This window comes from Eptatretus burgeri, chromosome 15 (genome assembly GCF_056783735.1).
Source record: "Eptatretus burgeri isolate ZD-2024b chromosome 15, Ebu_testis_v1, whole genome shotgun sequence".
Classification (NCBI taxonomy): Eukaryota; Metazoa; Chordata; class Myxini; order Myxiniformes; family Myxinidae; genus Eptatretus; species Eptatretus burgeri.
Window position 1 is genome coordinate 10415316 of NC_140975.1, and position 24086 is coordinate 10439401.

The following is a 24086-nucleotide window of genomic DNA, read 5'->3' on the forward strand; positions in this document are numbered from 1 at the left end:
TAGATAGCTTTACGTGACAACAGAAAAACGTCCAACGGAAGGGGGCGGAGCATATAATCCCGTCAACGACAGTGACGTAGTGGTAAAGGGCGATTCAGGAAGCCCCGTAACATGACGTCAGAGATAAAGGGGCGGAGCTGTTCATAACCAGTCTCTTCCGGTCTCGCGTACCTGCTAAAGGTTGGTTTTTCTCCTTTGGGAAATCTTTTTTTTTAATTTATTTTTGTTTTTAATTTGTTTTCCCTCCAGAATGTTGAAGCAGATATAAGTTGTGAGTGTTGTAGGTAATTCGGTATGTTCTCTCATATTTAATGTCTTGTTCGTTTCGCAGAAACACGGACGTAAAGAGGAAGGTAAGAGTAGTTTCTCGAGAGGATGGAGATGAAAATGCTTAGTTTCGGTGGGTTATCAGAGTATCACTAACTAAGCAGTTGACGAATGAGGAAATACACAAGAGAGTAGGACTTGCTTGTATGGGAGAGGCGAAGTTACTGTGGTTAGAGCACGTGATGAGATGAAAGGATGAGGATCGTTCCGTCTCTTCCAGCGTCACCTTCTCTTCGGTAAGGGATCAGTTCATGGACCAAGCTGTTCAACTTTGTTGTTCTCAGAGTTGTGTTTGTTTGTGTGTTTGTTGGGTAGTCGATCGAGTTGAAAAAAAATCTCAAAAATGTTTTTTGAGATTTTTTTTTCTACCCTTATCAGTATTTCCGTCGATATGTTGGGTAGTCGATATAGTAGAAAAATTTTTTTTTGATCTACCCTTATCAGTATTTCCGTCGAAATGTTGGGTAGTCGTCGAAAAAAAAAATTTTTTTTTGATCTACCCTTATCAGTATTTCCGTCGATATGTTTGTCTGTCTGTCACCCTCTGTTCGGTCCAGTGCTCCGTTAATACAATGGCGATTTCGATGAAACTTGGTTGGTAGGTTCATACCATGACCGAGTTGTGTGCAAATGAGAACCGTTTCTATGGACACCACTGTTGCCTAGCAACGGGACTTTGAAATCTTTGAAAAATCATTAAAAATTTATTTTTCCGAAAATCAAATATCGGGCCACGAGTGACTGTGGGCAGTACATTCAGCCATATTGTCAAAAATTTCCAGCCGGATCCTATGAAAACTGTTGGAGAAGATAGACTTTGAATGAACCCTGGTCGAAAACAATAAAAAAACGAAGTTCGTTATATCGCAGAGACCATGAGTCAGATATACATGAAACTGGTGTGGTAGGTTCATGGTATGTCCTAGTTATGTGTGAGAAAGAACCGTTGCTATGGACCCCTCCGTTGCCTAGCAACGGCCGAAAAACCTCTAAATGTGGGGGTATTTTAACGAAAAAACAATCTGCAGCATTAACCCTTGAAGCTAGAATCATGAGTTTTCTTGTGCTTAATCCTCAGGTCATTCCCCATCGAACGGGCCCATCGCGTCAGGTTCTATTGGGTAGGCGACTACCCATGTCCACCTACCAGCTTGTCTCTCTGTCTGTCTGTCCCTCTGTTCGGTCCAGTGCTCAGTTAATACAATGGCGATTTCGATGAAACTTGGTTGGTAGGTTCATTCCATTCCCTGGTTGTGTGCAAATGAGAACCGTTGCTATGGACACCACCGTTGCCTAGCAACAGGACTTTGACGTTTTTGAAAAATCGTAAAAATTTTTTCCGAAAATCAAATATCGGGCCACAAGCGACTGTGGGCAGTACATTCAGCCATATTGTCAAAAATTTCCAGCCGGATCCTATGAAAACTGTTGGAGAAGATAGACTTTGAATGAACCCTGGTCGAAAACGATAAAAAACGAAGTTCGTTATATCTCAGAGACTATGAGTCAGATATACATGAAACTGGTATGGTAGGTTCATGGTATGCCGTAGTTATGTGTAAGAAAGAACCGTTGCTATGGACCCCTCTGTTGCCGAGCAACGGCTGAAAAACTTCAATATGGGGGTATTTTAACGAAAAAACAATCTGCAGCATTAACCCTTGAGGCGAGAATCATGAATTTTCTTGTGCTTAATCCTCAGGTCATTCCCCATCAGACGGGCCCATCGCGTCAGGTTCTATTGGTTGTCGACTACCCATGTCCGCCTACCGGCTTATTTGTCTGTCTGTCTGTTCGGTCCAGTGCTTCGTTAATACAATGGCGATTTTGATGAAACTTGGTTGGTAGGTTCATACCATGACCGAGTTGTGTGCAAATGAGACCCGTTGCTATGGACACCACCGTTGCTGAGCAACGGGACTTTGAAATTTTTGAAAATCATTAAAAACAATTTTTTTAGAAAATCAAAAATTGGGCCACGAGTGACTGTGGGCAATACATTCAGCCATTTTGTCAAAAATTTCCAGCCGGATCCTATGAAAACTGTCGGAGAAGATACTTTGAATGAACCCTGGTCGAAAACAATAAAAAAACGAAGTTCGTTATATCTCAGAGACCATGAGTCAGATATACATGAAACTGGTATGGTAGGTTCATGGTATGTCCTAGTTATGTGTGAGAAAGAACCGTTCCTATGGATCCCTGCTAGCAACAGCCAAAAAACCTCTAAATGTGGGGGTATTTTAACGAAAAACAATCTGCGGCATTAACCCTTGAAGCCAGAATCATGAATTTTCTTGTGCTTAATCCTCAGGTCATTCCCCATCGAACGGGCCCATCGCGTCAGGTTCTATTGGGTAGTCGACTACCCATGTCCGCCTACCGGCTTGTTTGTGTGTTTGTTTGTGTGTTTGCTTGTGTGTGTTTGTTTGTTAACACGCCATCAAAGATCGGAGGTTACTGTTTTCACCCCTTTCTGTTTGTTTGTTTGTGAACAGTATTAGGGCCCTGTCACACCTTGACGTTTTAGCCAGCAATGGCAACGTATAAAAATGTATGTAAAACGTTGGCGTACGCTGAAATTTTGATGTTTTTTTTTTAAGTTTTGGGCGTATTCATAACGTGTTGGTCGTATGCATAACATATCAGTAACGGGCACAGAACGTTTCGTTGTGTTATTGATAACTTTTACCAATGAATGCTTAGCCTGTTGTCGGCGTTCACAACCTATGCCCAACGATGGTTTAACTTACGCGTCGCCGGCGAACTCGTGGCGTAGCCTGTTAAGAACCTGCCGGACGCTGATTTAATTCATAACCGCTTGAGAATTTGAAGTGTCAACATCGCAGTCAGACCTTGACGATTTTGCCAGCGTATGCCGGCCTATGAAAAATGTGTCTAAAACGTTGGCACACGTCGAATACGGTATAGGTAAGTTGTGTATACGTTAAGAGTCGGCTGGAAAACAATGAAGTACGCTGTCATATTACGTGGTACATGTAATAAGTCGTGAAATTTCAAGCATGCTGAAAATTTTACGACTTACTCAGCGTATGGCTAACACGTTCCGCATGCGTTGTCATATGTTCCTGGCACGCTCCGCGATCGTTTACACACGACGGACACACGTTACTTGGAGGTTACTCATGAGTCAAAACACGTCAAGGTAATATTTAACATACCCGCAACCTAATTTTCAACCAATGGGTAACGTCCTTTTAACCTATGAGTAGCGTGCTCTGAACCTATGTTTAACGTGCTTGAAACCTATGAGTAACGTTCATTGAACCTATTTGTAACTTGCCTTGAACCAATGACTAGCGTGCTATGAACCTATGTATAGCATGCTTTGAACCTAAGTATAACGTGCTTCTAACCTTTGAGTAACATGCTATGAACCTATTTGTAACGTATCTAAAACGCACATTGTCGTATGTAGACGAATTTGATTGACATCTTCCGGACGACCACAGCACTTACTAAACGTGTTTCTAACTTACATTTACTGTGTAATGGCGTATTGGCAGCGTTAAGGGAAATTGGTATATACAAATGGGCTTTACAAGAGGAACCCATCATTGTTCCAGACTCCATGTTGAGTAGATGTCAATGCCAGTAGTATCAGTAGTAGTAATACGATTAGTAGTAGTTGGTGTGCGTGACAGTAGTAATAGTAGTAGTTGTTGTAGTAGCATTGGTAGTAGTATGTCTTTGTCAATAGTAGTATGTGAGCGTGATGGGGAGGGTGTGGGTGATGATGGATCCTCTTCTCGTCCACGAATAGGAGACTACTTTGCACCATTGTTCGATGTTCTTTTCGGCTATTTTTTTTCCTCATTCCCACGATGAAATATTTCTTTGTTTTACTTTTTAAAGTATTAAAAACGACTTTGACAAATGCATAATGTACTAGTAATGAACACAGAACGCTTCGATAACTTATAGATAAGTTATACCAACGATTGTTTATCGTGTTTTAGTCGTCCACAACCTATGCCCAACGATAGTCTAGCCGCTAGCGTATGCATAGCGTAATAATTCCCAAGCACGTTATAAATAAGTCACGGGTACCCTAAACATTACTTTGATGTATTTTGACGTATGAGGAACTTTCAAGTAGCGTGTTGCGAAGTGTGAACAACATTCGTGTAGCGTGCTTACAAAACGTTACTCATAGGTTAGAAATAAGTTTCGGGTACGCGAATGTTACCTCTACGTGTTTCGACTTATGAGTAACATACAATTAACGTGTCGACGATCGCATAACGTGCCTACAACTTATGGCCAGCGTAGCGGAACGTGTGAGCCAAACGCCGAATATGTCGTAAAATTTCAAGCATTCAAATTTTTTTGGACAACCAAAAAGTACAACGTTTTGTTGTACAAGAAGGAGCCTGGTGTTGGCGCAGTGGTTAGGGCAGTGGCTTGAGATCCAAAAGGTCCTGAGTTCAAGCTCCGTTGGACCACTGAATTAATACACCAGGGGGTTGACTCAGCCTGTCATCCTTTCGAGGTCGGCGAAATGAGTACCAGTGTACTGGGCCGGTGTATACCCCGGTTAAAATAGGTGTACCATATCCCTGTGTCGTAAGAGGCGACCAGGGTTGCGTCAGGAAGGGCATCCGGCGTAAAACATGTGCCAAATCACTATGCGGATCATGCGGATGATTCGCTGTGGCGACCCCTAAAGGAGGGAGCAGCCGAAAGAAGAAGAAGAAGAAAAGTACAACGTTTTAAACCAGCGTAATACGACCTATGGTAGTGTTTTTCAGCGTGCACCTAACGTACCCATAACGTATTCGACGTGTGCCAGCGTTTTAGACAAATTTTTCATAAATCGGCATACGCTGGCTAAATCGTCAAGGTGTGACAGCCCCTTTACGGAAAAACTCCTCGACGGATTTTGACGAAACTTGGTGGGGGAATTAGGTATGGTCCAAGGATCATGCCATTAGATTTTGGACTTGGTCCAAAATCCAATATGGCCGCTATGGTGGCCATTTTGAAAAAATATTTGAATTTTTGTTTTGCATTTCTACATGTTATAAGTGATTTCCAACAAAAAACATGCCAAAATTATAATTGCGGCTGATTTTGGAACTTCAGGTGGATATACCCACGTAAAATCAATTTCTGTCTCGAGGAATCTAGTTATGACGAATGAATTGAGTATGTAAAAGTAAAAGGGAAAGTTGAAAACTATAACTCTGTGAGCACTGTTGATGTCAAATTGAATGAATAGGATATCAGGTTCACTTGAGTGACCGAGCAGTATTGGCGGCGGAGGTTTTGCACTCTACCGAGTGCTCCCCCTCTAGTTTGTCTGTGTGTTTGTTAACCTCCGCCATCGAAGAGGGATGGAGGTTACTGTTTTCACCCCTGTCTGTTTGTTTGTGAACAGTATTACGGAAAAACTCCGAGACGGATTTCGACGAAACTTGGTGGGGGATTCGGTATGGTCCAAGGATCATGCCATTAGATTTTGGACTTGGTCCAAAAAAAAAAAACTTAGAAAATTTTGCAACTTTTTTTCAAAAAAATTTCGATTTTATTTGAAAAATATTTGAATTTTTTTTTTTTGCATTTCTACATGTTTTAAGGGATTTCCAACCCCCCCAAAAAAATTGTTAGAGGAAAAAAAACAACAACAAATTTTGCAACTTTTTTTTCAAAAAAATTTTCGATTTTATTTTTTTGGCATTTCTACATGCGCGTCGATCTAGTTTAGTTTATTCAATCGTGGTTCAGTAGAGTCTGATCCGTTTTGACCTACAATGAATAGGATATCAGGTTCACTTAAGTGACCCAGTAGTATTGGCGGCAGAGGTTTTGCACTCTACCGAGTGCTCCCCCTCTAGTTTGTCTGTGTGTTTGTGTGTTTGTCTGTCCACTCGCCTCCAGCCCAAACCGCTCAACAGATCGTTCTGAAATTTTCGGAGATTAATGTCACCAGCCCTGTGACGAGTCCCACATTGAAGTTTCATAAAATTTGGTCGAACAAAAAGGTCTATTTAGGCCAATAGGCCAATTTGAGCCAAATTTTCTAAAATCCTCAAATTTCAACCGATTTGACTTGAAATTTGAACAGGATTTGCAAATAGGGGTCACTGAATTCAACCAACAATTACTTTTTGAGGCCAACATTAATCAAAAGGTCAACATAGGACGTAAGGTCAATCTAAAATAGGCGAAATTTTTTAATTGTTTCTAAAATTGTCACCTTTCATCCAAATGACTTGATAATTTGAAGACCATTTGCATATCAGGTTGCTGAATTCAAGCACGTATTAATTTTGAGATCAAAAGGCCAATTTGGGCCAATTTTTTTTTATATAAAATCTTCAATTTTAATCCAATTAACTTGAAATTTGAACACCATTTGCTTATTAGGTCACTGAATTCAAGCACCTATTAATTTTGAGATCAACGTCGGCCAATTTGGGCCAAATTTTTATAAAATCTATAATTTTAATCCAATTAACTTGAAATTTGAAGACCATTTGCCTATTAGGTCACTGAATTCAACCACCTATTAATTTTGAGGTAAACATTGGCCAAAAGGTCAAAATAGGCCAAAAGGCTAATTTGGGCCAAATTTTCTAAAATCCTCAATTTTCATCCGATTGATTTGAAATTTGAAAAGGATTTACATATCAGGTCACTGAATTAAACTATGTATTATTTTTGAGGTCACCTTAGTCCAAAAGGTCAACATGGGCCGAATTTCTAAAATCCTCAATTTTAATGCGATTAACTTTAAATTTGAAGAGCATTTGCATATCAGGTGACTGAATTCAACCACCTACCAATTTTTGAGGTCATTGTTGGCAAATCGGTCAACATAGGCCAAAACATCAACATGGGCCACATTTATAAAATTGTTTCTAAAATTGTCAATTTTCGTCCGATTCACTTGAAATTTGAAGAGGATTTATATTTCATGTCAATTAATTCAACCAGCCAATTATTTTTGAAGTCAACATCAGCTAAAAGGTCAACTTAGGTGGGATTTCTAAAATTGTCAATTTTCATCCAATTGACTTGAAATTTGATCATTGAATTCAACCACCAATAATTTTTTTTTTGAGGTCAATTTTGTTTTATGGATTTCACAAGTATCATGCTATACATGACTTCTTTCTTGTTTGTTTGTTTGTTTGTTTGTTTGTATACTTGGGTATCTTAAAATGTGGACAGATTCGGACAAAACTTGGTGGACAGGTTGAGTGTGTGACAAGTACAAAGTGATTTGATTTTGGTGAAGATCTGGATACGGGAATTTTTTGAAGCGATTCTTCACCATTGAGAGATCGGGCCAAAAATGATATACAGCACGATATCTCAAAAGGTTGTTGACGGATTCAGTCAAAACTTGGTGAACAGGTTGAGTGTGTGTGACAAGTGCAAAGTGATTTGATTTTGGTGTAGATCCAAATCCAGATCAAGATACGAGAATTTGTTTTAATTTTTAAAGCTATTCTTCATCATTGAAAGATGGGGCTAAAAACAATATAAAGCATGATATCTCAAAAAATAATTTGGGCCTGATGTGTTCTCTTGGATCAAGCATTGCATGTTGGAGGTATGTGCTCTACCGAGGGCCATTAATATTGTTTTGTAATCATGTGTTATTACTTTTTGTTGTTAGAAGCGGCCTTCGAAAAACGCCATGATAAGCTATTTCTACACCTTAACATGCCATTTGTCCAAGGTGGAAAACCCCTTTGGGGAGGGAGGTAAATATAGTCACTACACCTTCTGTCGTGTGACCCTTGGTGCCCCCCCCCCCTATCAAGCTTGGTTGAGATTTGACAAGTAATGACCGAATGTATCATGGTCAGACAGACAGACAGACAGACAGACAGACACCAAATGGCATATTTTAGAATGATGGTCGAGGCTCATGGAAGCGTTAGAGCATCATAGAAAGGGAGAAAAGATTGGTGTTGGGTGCCAGCAAAATGAGTACCAGCTTACTGGTAACACAGCCGTGCTTCCAGAACTTCTAGAACACTGCATTAGCAGCACAGCCGTGCTTCTGGAAAAAATGATGCAATTGACAGCCAGAGGCTGCATACGAAACAACAACAACAACAACAACAACAACAACAACAACAACATGGAAAGGGGGATACAGCAACAGCAGCGTAGAAAGTGAGAGTGAGATCATGGGGTGGGCGGGGGGGGGGGGGGGAAGAAGAACACATGGAGGAGAACTGGGAAGTTTATCCCAATTGAACTTGTTGGGATTAAGGCATTAAGAAAGAAGGATAAGAAGACATTGTTGAGCGATATCATACAGCAGTGTCTCGTTTAGGGAATATACACCATTTATGATGTTTAAGACAAACACATGAGAGAACAATTTGTTTTACATCAATTGCAAGGACATTAGTGGACAACAAACAAACACATCATACAGTACATGATGGTTGAACCTTGATTTCCTCGCATCAAGAGCCACGGGTTCAGATGTGAAAACTCGTAGGCCAACCCAAGGTGGGAACATGAACAAGCCAACCCACACAAGGTGTATAAAGAAGCAAAAAAATGCTTCTATCAGTTTTTTTTGGTGTTATTAAAAATATTTGAGTTATTAAAATTATTACGTGAGCTGATATAATTCAATATCCAATGGTTCCAGGTGAAACACCATGATGTCAGGTGGATTCAAAAGTGATCGTCTGAAGGCTAACCTTCGTGTTGTCATCGGTCGGCTTAAGCTTCAGCAGAAGAAGAAGAGTAAGTTTTCAATCTTTCGTATTTCTGTTTAATTTGACCTTCCGTCTTGGTTGTTGCCATTAAGATCGGATGTGTGGTGTACAAGCTGAATCTTGCCCCCGTTTGCACCATCCCAGCCGAGCTGGCACAGAAGGCACGTGCCGAGGTGGCCGAGGTCTTGCGTGCGGGTAAGGAAGATAGGGCACGCCTGCGGGTCGAACAGGTGGTCCGTGAAGACCTTCTCGTGGAGGCCATGGAAATTCTGGAACTGCTTTGTGATCTCCTCCTTGCTCGCTTTGGTCTTGTCACCAGTATGAAGTATGACTGGGCAGACGTTCTTTCACTCCACTCTCATAGTCTGCCGACATTTCTATTTGTAAAACCCAAATTTTTCATTTGAAGATCTCTCATCTAAGCCTCGTCGATACCTTGTGTTCTCGTCATTATTTTATTTATCCACATACGTGTTTATTACCTCCACCGCCGAAGGTGAAGGAGGTTATGTTTTCACCCCGCTCTGTCTGTCTGTCTGTTTGTCTGTTTGTGTGCAGAATATCTCAAAAAGTTTTGTGGATGGATTTGGATTAAATTGGGTGTGTGATGACGACGAACCGATTAGACTTTGGTGAAGATCCGGAATCGACTACTAGAATTTTTTAATTTATCCTTCACCATTGAGAGATAGGGCTGAAAAACGATATGTAGTACGATATCTCAAAAGGTTGCGGACAGATTCAGAGGAAACTTGGTGGACAGGTTGGGGGTGTGACAAGAAATGATTCAATTGTGGTGAAGATCCAAATCCGGATCTGGATCTGATAATTTTTTTGCGAGGTATGCGCTCCACCGAGTGCCGTTCTCGTTTGTACTTTATTCTTCATTGCATCTCTTTTGTGGTTGTGTCCATCACCTTATATCTTCTCCCCCCCCCCCCTTGTCTTATTTGGCTTTACTGAAAGCTAAGCTGCCTGCGTTGGTCTTTGTTTTATCATAACAGGGAATTGGACCAAGGTTTATCAGAATCGGTCTCCTCCATAATCTGGGCCACACCAAGACTCATCGCAGAGATTCCTGAACTCAAAGTGGTTGGTTTTTGTTATTTTGTTAGATAACAAACTCATATTGGTGAATCCAAGGTGCTTGTAAATCTAACTTGGTAACCATGATGTTTGTCCAGGTGTCGGACCAGCTTTGCGCAAAGTACAGTAAAGAATTTGGAAAGTTGTGTCGAACGAACCAGATGAATACTGTGAACCAGAAGGTGAGTCATTGTACAAGTATGATTGTTCCCATAGTTGTTGATGATTTATAATTATTTATCTTTATTTGATTCCTTAAAATCAAGAATATATATATATATATATTTTTTTCAATGTTTCTTCCCACCCCCAATCCCCACCCCACTGATGTTATGCTCACGTCAGAAATCATACACAAGTCAAAAAGCAGGCATCGTTTACAAGGATTTTGGTGAATGATGAACAGTTTATGGGATTTGAACTGAGGTTCCCAGCATCACAAGCCATGCTGTCAATTGGGAATACTAAACAGGCCAACCCAGGAATCATTAAAATATCTAGCACTCATTGATTAATTTTTATTGGACTTCCACAGAAGTTGTTCTTAGTGTTTTGAGAGAATCGATTACAATAGTGCATTGACTGCATTTGAACATGGGACAGCAGGATTTATCAATGAATGAATGTTTATGAGATTACACAAGTGAATCACAGTTCATTCATTTTCGTGCCACAGCACCCCAACATATGAATTGGGATGAAGCATTTATATGTTGTTTGATCAGATTTTTGATTTTGATTTTGATTTTGATGTACCATACTTTGTTACAGAGCGTCGGTTCTGCCGAAGCAGTTTACTGGCAAGGGTTATACTGGGTAGTTTGCCATTGCCTTCCCAGCAGCAGTTCGGCCAGGAATTTGTAATTTGGCCAGAGTGCCGGCGATAGCTCGCCTTCTCTTCACGAAAGACACCATGGGGCTCTTTAACATCCAACAACAAATGCTGGAAGACAGGGCACCCAGTTTAACATCCATCAGAGGGACGGCACACACATTGATAAACACCAGGATGCAAACCCAGGCAAGACAGCTTAGAGGTGTGCATGTGTACCTCTGAGCCATCCGGTCAGTCCTACGTCAAAATACCTGTCCTGAAATATGCGCATACTCGTCCCAAAAATGACTCCGTAAATGGCATCGTCATGGCCACATCAATGGAAAAAAATTGTATTTATAACGGGGAAAAACCTTGACGAGCAAATGAAGTTTCATCTACTCATCTGTTTTTTTTTTGTGTTTTTTAATACCTCCGCTGATGAAATCGCCGGAGGCATTATGTTTTCGGGTTGTCCGTACTGACGTGTACATATGTCCGTCCATGCGAATTTTATCTGTTTTATCTGTAACCGCTCATCCAATTGACATGAAATTTTCATCATAGGGGCAACTACTCATGTGGAATATTTTATTGATAATCATGACATGGATCACGTGGTATGGCAGCCATGTTGGAAAAAAGGAAAAACTTTGGACCTTTGTAGCTCCGAAAACACTCCGTATAATATATATATATATATATATATATATATATATATATATATATATATATATATATATATATATATATATATATATATTTTAACTTGGCACATGTGAGGTACTCACCATGGGAAACAAGTTTAATTTTTTTTTTTTGATGCCGTAGGTGGCTTCGTTGTGACGTCATAATTACAAACGTCAAACGCTTTTATCCGATCAGTATGAAAATTTTTGAAGGTCATTTAGGGATAAATTTTATGGGGGGAAAAAAATTGACGACATCATTGGTCACGCGGTTCAGTGTCCATATTTTTTTTTTTTTTTTTACATATAAACCTTCAAAATCTTTGCCGAAACGGCTGAACATATCGAGGCCAAACTTTACACGTATGATCGCCCATCCATGAGGACCAAAAAGTTCTCTACCTATGATGTCATACGTTACATGATTTGGCAACTATGATTTTTTTTTTGAAGAATAAACCTTTAAAAATCCTCTTCTCCAGAGCAGCTTGACAGATCGAGGGGAAACAGCATGGTCTGACAGCCATATTTGATTGAACGAAAATCCTTAAATAATTGTTTCTCTTGAACCGCCTAATCAATCGATGTGAAACGTCACAACTATGATCTAGTAGTCATGGGTAATATACGTTTTAGATTTCAACCTGATTGGATGCATGGTTTGGCAGCGAGAATTATTTAATACTAGTAAAGGTGCCCGTCTTCGACGGGCATCACTGGCAACATATGGTAAAAGACAGATAGCATGAATGTATTTTAAACAATATATTATATCATTTTTATCCAAAGATTATCATTCAGGTTTTCCACTTCGATGACATTACCACGTAGTTTAGTGACTACACATCGTGTACCATTCGTGAGTTCCGGAGGATCCATAGAGCGCATTAAAATGACAGGGCACCCTACTTTAAAGTGATCCAAAAGGCCGGATCAGTTTCTTCTACATATTCATATCTTGTAGATTTTAGCTGGTCAGAAAGTCATGGTTTTGTGAAGAAACTACGGCACATGGAAAGTGCAAATTAGTCAGGTATGAACTCAACTGTTTTCTCCCCAAATGTAGCGTGATTCTATAAGCCGCTCATCTTAGTGGTCCTCTAAAAAATGGGAAACATTTTTATTTCTTTTTTGTGCAATAATTCCTCCCATTTTGCAAATGGAGAACATGAACTGTTTAACTGCCATAATCATCAAAAGGAATTTTGAGGAGCCTCTTAAGGAAGACAATAATATCATTACTATATATGTCAAAGCTTGTTTCATTTCATGCAGTAACAAAAATCTGATGGTGGAACAAAGAAAGGGGTGTGCCGAAATATTAATATAGATTTTGAATCTGGGTTCAGGGATTCACATCAAACTTGGTGCAAGTATGTATAATGATGTAATAATGTGGGCAGAGACGTATCTGGTGACCTCACGATGTCGAAGACTGCCCTTCTAGATTTTTTTTAGGGTTCTCAAATAAAGTCCACGTCAATTGAGAACTACCATCCTGATGACAGAGTTAAAAAGAAAACGTCAAATGTGACAAATGCTAAGCGAAAGTGCCCTGAAAGTTTAAACAGAAGTTGTATAGTACGGAATTGCAACACCATTAAAAAGGAAACGAACTCTGCTGTTTTACCTGAAGTTGCTGCGGAAACTCGCTGCGGAGACACCTCCAAGGTTCCTCGTGGAACAGTACCTGGTGGAGATTGCCAAGAACTACAATATTACTTACGAACACAATTACCTGGAAGTGGTGGTGAGTTTCCTGTTACTGGTCATGTGTGTATTTCTTGTTGTGTCGTTACATGTGAGTGACTCTGTCTGCGGTCACTTGTTTATCGGTGTATGTGTGGTTGCTTATGCACTGCTGCATCGACCAGAATTCTCATTTACAGATAGCTTCGTTTATCGAGTTAATTTTTCCAAGTTTGAGTGAATTTATTATTTTTATTCCCCCTAATTTCAGGAAACCGGCATGGAAGCCATATGCCTGAATGAATCGATGAAAAAAGACCAACCTGGTGGACCTGGATCTGGATTTGGGTCTCAAGGTGAAGATCATTTTTGTGACTTGGACGTTGGGCCCGAAGTGATGCCGAGATATTCCCACCAGCATCGGCCGGGCTTTGGACCACGACCTGAGGCTAATTACCCACCTCCGCTGCGACAACAAAAGCCTCCCAATTCTGGCATTACCAGAGCTGCGGTGAGGACCTGATAGGCATGGTTTTGAGCCATTGTTTACTGTAAAACATTTTCACATTCAGAACTTGCACTTGCACTCTGATTTTCACTTTAAGTGCTAAAATTGAAAATTGAAAATTCATCAATAGACAAAACCAATTGTAGTTTCCAAAAGAAAGAACAGGAATTGTTGCTGTTTTTTTTTTAAGGGGATATGCATGTTTTTTTAATGTTTGTTTTGTTTCATTAGGACGATGCTGCTGTCTTTGACACTGACACCTATCGACCATTTCCCTTCACTGGAAATCAGCCTCCACCCCTTCCGAAGGCCCCACCTGTGGTCACATTGCCAACCAGTGAGGTACATCATTGAGCTGTCACCATGCCCACTGTCAGGTGATGAAAGGTTTTTCCATTTGACGGAAGCCATGGTTTATTGACCGTCTTACCCATATTGTTGAGCTGAGAGGATGGCCTAGAGGTACGCACACTCGCCTTTCAGCTCTCTAGCCTGAGTTTGAAATCTGACCCAACTATAAACTGTCATTCTGATGTTTTACAGGCAGGGTGATCCGTCAACATGTGTTGGATGGACGTTAAACAGGTTGCCGGCATTCGTTGGTCAATGTTAACAATCCCATTGTGTCCTTCGTGAAGAGTAGATGAGCTATCGCCGGCACCATTAACAAATTCCAAATTCCTGCCCAAATCTGCAGAGGGCACTGCATCAGCGGCACAGCCACACCCTTAGCCCATGATGCTACCCCGCAGCCTTGTGCTGCATACGAACGAAGAAGAAGACCCATGTTGCTGTGCTTTCTGAGATGGTGTTGCAGTCATTTAAGCTCACTGTGTTATGGACACTCTCTTTGTTTTACATGTGCTGAAGGAATGTTTCCAAACTTATGAAGAGATATCTGACTTCCCAGGTAAGACTTCTCTTCTTATTGCCAACTATTTTATTGGTTTTGTTTTACGATACAGTTCCAGTCATGATTGACTCCGACATAAATTATAATTACTCTGGAAACCTATACTCCATGGAAGCTGGGCCACAAACATAATTGGAAGATTCTAATATATTTGGGATGCGGTTCAAAACAAGTCTCATTTTGGAACTGAGGGGCCTCTGTTGCCTTCGAGGCTGCACTTTGGCAGTTCGAGCATGCTCGGTAAAAGAACCGCATAAGACCACTCGTGAGCTATCAACATGAACTGCCATTGGGAATGTAGGCTTCAGATGATGTTCTCAGCAAATGTAATGAAATGAATCTGCAGTAGCTCAATGGAGTACTGCTCTCCCCTACAGGCTGACACGTCTGAGCATCACATTCTCCCCCTCCCCCTCTCCCTCTTGTGTGGACTCTAAAAGTTTGCAACATTATTTCCATATCCTGCGATGAAGCCATGGCACAAGGTCTGTTGTTCTCATGGTACAGGTAGGTGAGCTCTCTCTCTCTCTCTCTCTCTCTCTCTCTCTCTCTCTCTCTCTCTCTCTCTCTCTCTCTCTCTCTCTCTCGGCCTCTCTCGGCCTCTCTCTCGGCCTCTCTCGGCCTCTCTCGGCCTCTCTCGGCCTCTCTCGGCCTCTCTCTGCCTCTCTCTGCCTCTCTCTGCCTCTCTCTGCCTCTCTCTGCCTCTCTCTGCCTCTCTCTGCCTCTCTCTGCCTCTCTCTGCCTCTCTCTGCCTCTCTCTGCCTCTCTCTGCCTCTCTCTGCCTCTCTCTGCCTCTCTCTGCCTCTCTCTGCCTCTCTCTGCCTCTCTCTGCCTCTCTCTGCCTCTCTCTGCCTCTCTCTGCCTCTCTCTGCCTCTCTCTGCCTCTCTCTGCCTCTCTCTGCCTCTCTCTGCCTCTCTCTGCCTCTCTCTGCCTCTCTCTGCCTCTCTCTGCCTCTCTCTGCCTCTCTCTGCCTCTCTCTGCCTCTCTCTGCCTCTCTCTGCCTCTCTCTGCCTCTCTCTGCCTCTCTCTGCCTCTCTCTGCCTCTCTCTGCCTCTCTCTGCCTCTCTCTGCCTCTCTCTGCCTCTCTCTGCCTCTCTCTGCCTCTCTCTGCCTCTCTCTGCCTCTCTCTGCCTCTCTCTGCCTCTCTCTGCCTCTCTCTGCCTCTCTCTGCCTCTCTCTGCCTCTCTCTGCCTCTCTCTGCCTCTCTCTGCCTCTCTCTGCCTCTCTCTGCCTCTCTCTCTCTCTCTCCTGCCTTTCCTCCAGTCTTGCTCCCTCTGCTCTCAGCCCTCCTGTCCTCCTCAGCCCCGACAAGCCGCACACATTCTTCCAGTAACCCCCTCCTCTTAAAAACTCTCAAAATCCCAGCTCATCACACACCTCCACTCTTGTGCTCCTCATTTCTCCCATATGTGGAACTGGTTTTCCAAGCTGTTATTATATTATATTATGTTATAACCCTAAACAGCTGAGGAAAAATGAATATGCAAAATGTTTGAAGATTATCAAGAGTGTTGAGATGAAAAGGCAAATAAAAACAAAAATACAATTCCCAATTTTTTTAAAGTCAAGAGAATAAAGAGACCTTAATTGAGGGATGCCAGAGCAGTGGAAGAGTAAGGGGAGTGAGTGGGGGGGGGGGCAGCATTAATTTGAGGGCAACAAAACACATACAACATCACATCCTCCCTTTATTGATTTAGGGTAGAAGAAAATATCTGGAGACAAACAGCCAGTTACAACTTGAAATATAAATGGTGGCCTCAAATCGAATTAAAAACCGGAATAGGAATTACACGTAGATTATGACACTCAGGATCAAAACAGAATTACACGAGTCAGCTGTTGCACATCAAAATGTCCTGAAAGGTGGTAGCGCCCGCGTGCGGTAAGATTATTTTAATTAATTGCTTTACCGAGAATTATTTATCACTAACAGGCATAGCACTGCCCAGGGGATTGGGTGTGGGGGGCGGGGGGTGAGAGGAGGAGGGAGAGGCGGGAGGTGGCGATACCGAGCGCTGCCTGGCTGAGTGAGCTTTTCTCAGCATTGAAAAGTTTTGGGACGTGTTGGACATTGAAAAGCTATGGAGTTATTGGCCTCATGGTGGTTACCTTTTGCCTGCGTGCTGGCGGCAGCACTGCCCGGCCCCACATCCCGATATACACTTTATAGTGGCCTTTGACTTAAAATTGACGTCATGGCCAACATGTGGTCACTTAAAATCTTGTCCAGATTCTGAAGTACTTCATCCCAAAATTTGGGGCCTCGAGGTGCTATGGTTCAGCTGTAAAAGAATAATGTATAAACACACACACACACACATAAAATTGAAGACCAAATACTGCATGGGAATCATGAGAAGGAACCCAAAGAGGTAAAGAGCAAAGATGGAGTCATCAGGAGGAACCTGGATAGGATTTGGGTTTCAGCCGCTACTCCACGACCCTCAAACCCATCCAAGTGCAGCCAAGTGAGCCTTTCATTAAAAAAAAATTCTGCAATAATTCACTTCTCCTGATACTGATGGACAAAGAATGAGAAAAAAAAGAGGAAAAGATATGAGAGAAAAGAAAAACCAATAATTAGAATTAATATAGAGAAGTGTGAAAGGAACAGAGATGTCGGAAGAACCCGGAGAGATAGATTTCACACAATCCACATAAACAAACACTTGAAAATATTTATAAAGATAACACACTGTGTGATGTGTTAAAGACCACTTCTCTGTCAATGTCCTGTCCTTTACAATGGTTCCCCAAATGGGGGTCGACAAATTTGTTTGGCACCAGGCCCACAACAAGGTAATCCAGCACTGTATGTAGCTCAATGGCAACTCTCGGCTTGTGAGGTAGTGTCGCTGCCAGTCTACATGCAGTGTATTATCGCAGTAAAACTTGACTAAATACAGGACAAATTGTAATCTGAGAATCCTTTTGAAGAAATTTTGAGGTCTCCTCACCCTTACCCTATCAGCTCTGTCTCCTCAAAGGCTGCAAAATACTTGCGAGGACAAAATTATTGGCAATCTAAGGATATGATGCATTTTGGAAACCTCTTACACTCTGTTAGTTCAACAAGGTCGTCAGACCTTTTCAGACATCCACGTCATGAGGCACTTTATGTCCACTCTCCCCTCCACCCACCCTCAACCTCCTTAAATAAGGCAGGGGTTGGCAACTGCACTCCCCGGTCCAGCGCCCCAGACCTTTTTCATTGGTTTGTGTGCAGCACGTGGCTGCGGGTTTGCATCGTGGCTGGGATCGCACCTGTGCTGCTGGGATCACGCCTGTGCTGCTGATGTGGTGCCCCATGTATGTCAGGACAGGAATGTGTCATTTGTCCAGGGTATCAGCAATAACTCACCAACATTTCACGAAGGACCCTGTGGGGTCTTTAGCGCCCACCAAGGACAAGTGCTGGCAGGTGGGTCCTCCAGATTAACGTCCGTCTGATGGACGGCGCACACACCGATGCCTCGCAGGTCAGGTCAGGTATGGGAGCATGCGCTGGAGCAGCGTGTTGCTGCATCCACTTTTCACCAGGACTCCAGGGACCTCCATCTGGACATCCCCCAGGAAGATGCCTGGCCCATCCCCATCTCACTGAGATGCTGATCAACCTGCTGCAACCATGAGGCACGTGGTCAGCTCATTGGCCTCTTTCACCCACGAGGCTCCCTCGCTGAGAGAGTCTGGTGAGCAGGATCAGCGTCAGGAAAACGAGCCACATTTCCATCCAGCCGCAGCTGATGCTCAGGGAACTATGCAGGTAACAAATCTCATTTGAGTCTCTCTCAGCAACTGCTCGTTGGACACACAGTCCGACCAGCGATAGCCAAGGATTCTCCGAAGAGACCTGGTCCCAAAGGAATTAAGTCTCCATCTCAGATTGGTGGTCAGAGTGCAAGTCTCACATCCGTACAGCAAGACTGGAAGCACCAAGGATCTGAAGACTCGGACTTTCGTCGTCCTGCACAGGTACTGACAGCACCACACCCCATGATCCAGTGAATCCATGACTCCCCAGGCCCAACCCAGATGTCTATTGACCTCTAGCTCACAGCCAGCAGAGACATGAATATCACTGCCAAGGGAAGTGAATCTCTGCATGACCTCAACATCCTTACTACAAACAGGTACAGACAAGATAGCAGCATCCAAGATGTCATTGAAAGCCTAGATCTTAGTTTTGACCCAGGAAACCCATAATCCCAGTGGCTCCGACTCCTCATTCAGCACCTCAAGGGTTCCCAAAAGGATATCCAGATTCTCCACAAAGATGACTGCATCATCTGTGAATTCAAGGTCAGAGATGTTGACATTCCCAAATGATGCACCGCAGCTTGAACTCTCCGACACCCTCCCTATAATCCAGTCCATACGAGCACGGAAAAGTGTGGGGGTCAGTACACACCCCTGACAAACTCCAGTAGCAACTGGAAATAAGTCAGAGATGGTATCACCGCATCTCTCAGCACTCTCAGTTCCAGAGTAGAGTTCAGACATCAGATTAATCCGTTTTGGTGGCACCCCACGAAGACCAAGAATCCTCCAGAGGGCATCCCGATTCACTGAATCGAACGCTTTAGAGTTCAACATGGGTTGCAAGCAGCCCCTGCTGAAACTGTCTGCGTTCGGTGAAGACCGGAAGGGCAAGGATACGGTCAATCGTTGACCTCTTAGATGTAAAGCCTGACTGCTCTGGCTGCTGGTGCTCAAGCAGATGGTGTCGAATCCTATGAAGAATTATCCGAGCAAAGACCTTCCCTGGCACTGAGAGCAGCATCACCCCTCAGTGGTTGCTGCAGTCCTGGTGATCACCCTTTCATTTCCAGAAAGAGACAAGAAGGCCCCTCTTCCAATCAGTTTGGATGATACCTGTGTTCCAGACAGAGCACAGAACTGCAGACTATGACATGAGTACAGCATTTCCACCAGCCTTGAGAAGTTCAGCATGGATGCCACAGATCCCAGGAGCTTTACCCCATTTCAACCGGTTCACCACAGCCTGTGTTTTCAGAAACGAAGGAAGACAACAGTTGATTGGAGGGTCAGCAATAGGGATAGTAACACCCCTAACATCCAATTCAACAGCTGGTGGATCAGCCTGGTACAACCGCTCAAAATAACCGGCCCAGCGGGCCTCCACGTCGGACTCCTCTGTCAAGAGCCCACCACCCTTTGCTCTAACTGCAGTACACCGAGGGACGGGCTTGGACGAACGCAATGCGTGAATTCCCCTGTAAGCAGGACGAGAATCACTTGACCACAGGTGATTCTCTACCCCCTCACAGATTCCTCGCACATCGGCCTCCTTGTCCACCCTGAGCGCACGTACAGTTTTACACCTCATCTCCATGAACAGCTCAGCTCTGCCATTCAGCCTGGCCCTGCGACTCTGGTAAATGGTATCCAGTGTCCCTTGAGAGGCAAAATTCTTCTTCGCCCTTCGGTGAGTTCCAAGACATCCACCGGCAACATCACGGATGGTGGTGTTGAAGGCACTCCACAACTCTTCAGGATCCCCCAAAGCACCCAGACCACTTAAATTCTCACTCGGCCTGTTCGCAAACTCCTGAGCTACCCTCTCATCCTTGAGCTTGCCAACATCCAGCCGAGGCTGGGATGGTACCATTCTCCTGGATATAAGCTGCAACCTCAGAGTTGCTACAACAAGCATGTGGTCGGTATATACGGTATACAACAATACAACAAGCACGGTGAGATCACTCGCCTCAGTCGGAGTATATACAGAGACCAGGAAAATGACACCCAAGGAGTGACGAATCCTTAGTCTCATAATACGCTCGTTGACCGGTGTTAACTCAATTGTCATTGGAGTCAACTTATTGGACACAGCCACAGCAATTCCTTGGGCATGGTAACAATCAGAGTGACCATACCAATAGTAGGTGTAACCACCCACCATGATCTCGCTACTATCCGGTCTCTGAACCTCAGAGAGTGCTGCAATACCGATGTTCAAACGCTTGAGCTCATATGATAACAAAGACAGGTGATTATCCTCTCTTAGGGGTAGGCCATTCCAGGCATCCACCCAAAGGGACCGCCTCAGGTTAACCCAAGGAGACCACAGTCTTGTGGACGACACCTCAGCACCACTCCGACACACACTACCGCAATCTGACCTAGGAAGGTTATCCCGTGGTTTTCCTCCTGTCATCAAAGATTGGGGGTCCCGAAGGCTTCGCCCCAATTCCGGCATCCAGTGAGCTGCCCTGCGGAGGGCAGCTGCACAGGAGGTACTCCCACGGAGTGGGTTTTCTATTTTCTCTGCGCTTTTCTTGTGTTTTGCGGAGTGAAGGGTTTTCAGTGACCGGGGTGCAAATCCTTCCACCAACCTCCAAAACAAAAAGTAACCCAACTGCAGGAGGATGTCCGTAGACACAGTGGGGCACTAGATATAGATTGCCGTTGGTTCACAAGGAGCTCCTCCACCCTTTGCATCCGAAACATCAGGATCGGAGTTTATATCGGGGTCGGGATTCAAACCTCGGCTTGACAGCTCAGAGGTGAGTCCTCATATCTCTTGGGTATTCTGCTTGTCGTGTGGATCTCGATCTCGAAAATGGTGACCAGATCTTTTTATCTTTAAATATTTTGCGATTGGCAAATAAACAGAAGAATCTCACATTAGTCTTTGAGACCACATTTGATATAATGTCAAATGAACTATAAAATATGAGTTTTGATTTTAAACCTTTTTTGCAATTATCAGTATTCCTTTTAAATGATATGTCGATTTTCAGAATATTCTTGTCAGTTACGTCTTACTTGGAGAAACAAAAATATTTTGGATGCAAAGCTATTCTTGTTCTTTAAAAGTTAACGCACTCGTCTGTTTCAAAGATGTGGAAACTTCATGATGATCTTGGCTTATTGTTTATCTGAATTTTCATCGATGACATCATCTTACAAACTTGACCTTTGTTTGGAGTGTTTCTTGGAAACCTGAATTAAGATTTACATAGCACAAGTGTTTTTGCAAAGAAGTGAATTAAATGTTTACAAAACCATTGCAATTGTGCTTCAAGAAAGCGATAACAGAAATAGGAAAAAGTTATTCTACATTTTCTAGCTCTTCCACGAGCCTCGACTCTGTGTACAAAAACAAATAAATTAATTAAAAAAAAAACACCATCAGCAGAGGTGTTGAGTACCATATTGATCAGAAGAACGGTCCTAACGTTAAAATGGATGCCTTTATCTCGGCGTCAGAGTCCAGTGACTGGGCGAAGCGACGGCTTCCTGACCTCCCACCACGGAACCCCGTCGGAGGAGATTATGACGTGCCCTGCGATGACATTGACCTGGATGAGCTTTCTCGACGGTTTCAAGAACTCAAGAAAAAGTGATCTTTTTTGCTCTTCGGTCGGTTGTATTTTTTTTTTTCTTTATAATGATTTTATTACCTACTAGCAGGGGTACTCAGCATTGCCTGGAGTTATTCAAATCCTGTTGGCATTTTGAAGAAATGTATTTTTTTTTGTTGTGGGGACTTAAAACACTTCCTTGCACCCATGAAGGAATGATGTCAGGGATCATTTATTATTACCTTTCACAAAGCCACAAAGGCTTCGGCACTATCGAGCTATTTTAAAATAAGATAAAAATCCAAAAGAATCAACTTTAAAAAAAAATATATATATTGAAAAATCTTGTTTTTCCTGAAACACTCCCCACCACTCACTGATGAACTTCTAGAAACTAAACGAAGATCTGTTTGGCCATCTCTGACAAAATTGTCACATATCTCTCTGATCCTATTTACAAGATAACTTGAGTGAAGGGGTTTTCAGCTTTCAATTGTAGATGATCCTGGGACTGGTGCTGAGTCAGACTTAAAATCCTTCCTTCCTCATTGTACTAAGGTGAAAGTTTTCTTACACAAGATATATATATACGTATACATATATTTATTTACCAGATATATATATATATATATATATATATATATATATATATATATATATATATATATATATATATATATATATATATATATATATATATATATATATATATATATATACGTATACATATATTTATTTACCAGATATATATATCTGACTTCTCTCATTAGGTTTTTGTGTCGGGGGTGTGCTTGAGAAGGATAAACGCACTATTTTTATATTCATGGATATTATCATATAAAAATGATGCCTTGTTCATTTTAATCAAGTTTAAAAAAAAAAAATTTATATGCCCAATTTTCTTCTTTTGTATGCAGCATATAACTGGTTGGGGAGCATTAGCTGTGCCGCTGATGCGGTGCCCCACAGGAATTTGGAATTTGTTGTCAGGGTGCCAGCGATAACTTGCCTACACGAGGCTGGGATCTCATAATACGCTCGTTAAAAATATCAGAGAGGGAATGATAAAAAAATATCGCCCCCTCCTCTCTCCCTCTCTCTTGAAGGACACGGTGTGATCTTTAACTTCCACCAATTAATGCCAGCAGATGGGACGCCCCGTTTTAACATCCATCCGAGGGACGGCATATGCATTGATTAATCGTAGGCCCAATCAGAATTATAAATGAACTGAAATGTTTTGCCTCCCACCTTACCCCCTTCTCCCCTTTCTTCATTTCCCTCACTTTCGTCCTGACGCCAGCCGGGACAGTGTGGACACGATGAAGTGCCGGTTATTTTACAGTTCTTTGTGTTATGTTAACGACAAAAGGCTATTTATTTGAGCTCATGTTTTGCACAAGCAGAAGAGAAGAAGTATCACAGAAACCTGGAAATTATCATAAGGTGAATAAATAAATTACCAATGATGTCTCTCACCTGTGATGGCAGGTGTAGGCATTAACCGTTACTTGTTGAACACAGGTGTTTGCAACTGGCGACACTAATATACATTTACATCAAACAGTGTACGTATGAACACTGTTTGTGAGAGCTGCAGATGTATGTATGATTGCTGTCTATGAGAGTTGTAGATGTATGAACATGCAGTTAATTAAATAATGGGAGTGGGTGGAAGGGAACATTTCCTTTATCTCATCACTAGCAGGGTTAGGGTTAGTTTGATGGGCCTAATTATATACTTTGGGCCTAATGGCGGCGTCCTGCGCAAAGTTCCTTCGAAGGGGAACTCGTGTTATTACACCACGCGTGCGAAGCGAAAAGTCTCGCAGTTGGTTCACTTTGTCTGTCTCTGTCTATGAACGTCAGTTTATGATCGAGGAACTACTCGATTTCGATTGAATGTTATATTTTTGAACATGAATCGGAAAGGGACCCTGAACATTACATCATGGCAGTGGGTGGAAGGGGGGCATTTAGTTTGGAGACGAGACGGTTAAAGTGAACATTC

The 24086-nt window shown here is 42.5% G+C and overlaps 1 protein-coding gene across 3 annotated transcripts; it reads left to right on the forward strand.

The window, feature by feature from the left end:
• The first annotated feature begins 71 nt into the window (after positions 1–71).
• On the forward strand, positions 72–22291 carry LOC147011486 (IST1 homolog). 3 transcript variants are annotated; one of them, XM_085856407.1, is made up of 11 exons: positions 92–180; positions 332–353; positions 8972–9069; positions 9186–9366; positions 10046–10133; positions 10226–10309; positions 13267–13380; positions 13591–13830; positions 14059–14169; positions 14698–14737; positions 21981–22291. In XM_085856407.1, exons 3-11 carry the CDS (start codon positions 8982–8984, stop codon positions 22115–22117), a joined length of 1083 nt encoding a protein of 360 aa, XP_085712533.1. In that variant the 5' UTR covers positions 92–180; positions 332–353; positions 8972–8981; the 3' UTR covers positions 22118–22291. The 3 variants fall into 3 exon arrangements, with proteins under 3 accessions (XP_085712531.1, XP_085712533.1, XP_085712532.1); XM_085856405.1 differs by lacking the exon at positions 332–353 and having other exon boundaries at positions 72–180; positions 14698–14736; positions 21974–22291; XM_085856406.1 differs by lacking the exons at positions 92–180; positions 332–353 and adding an exon at positions 363–563 and having other exon boundaries at positions 14698–14736; positions 21974–22291.
• The last annotated feature ends 1795 nt before the right edge of the window (positions 22292–24086 follow it).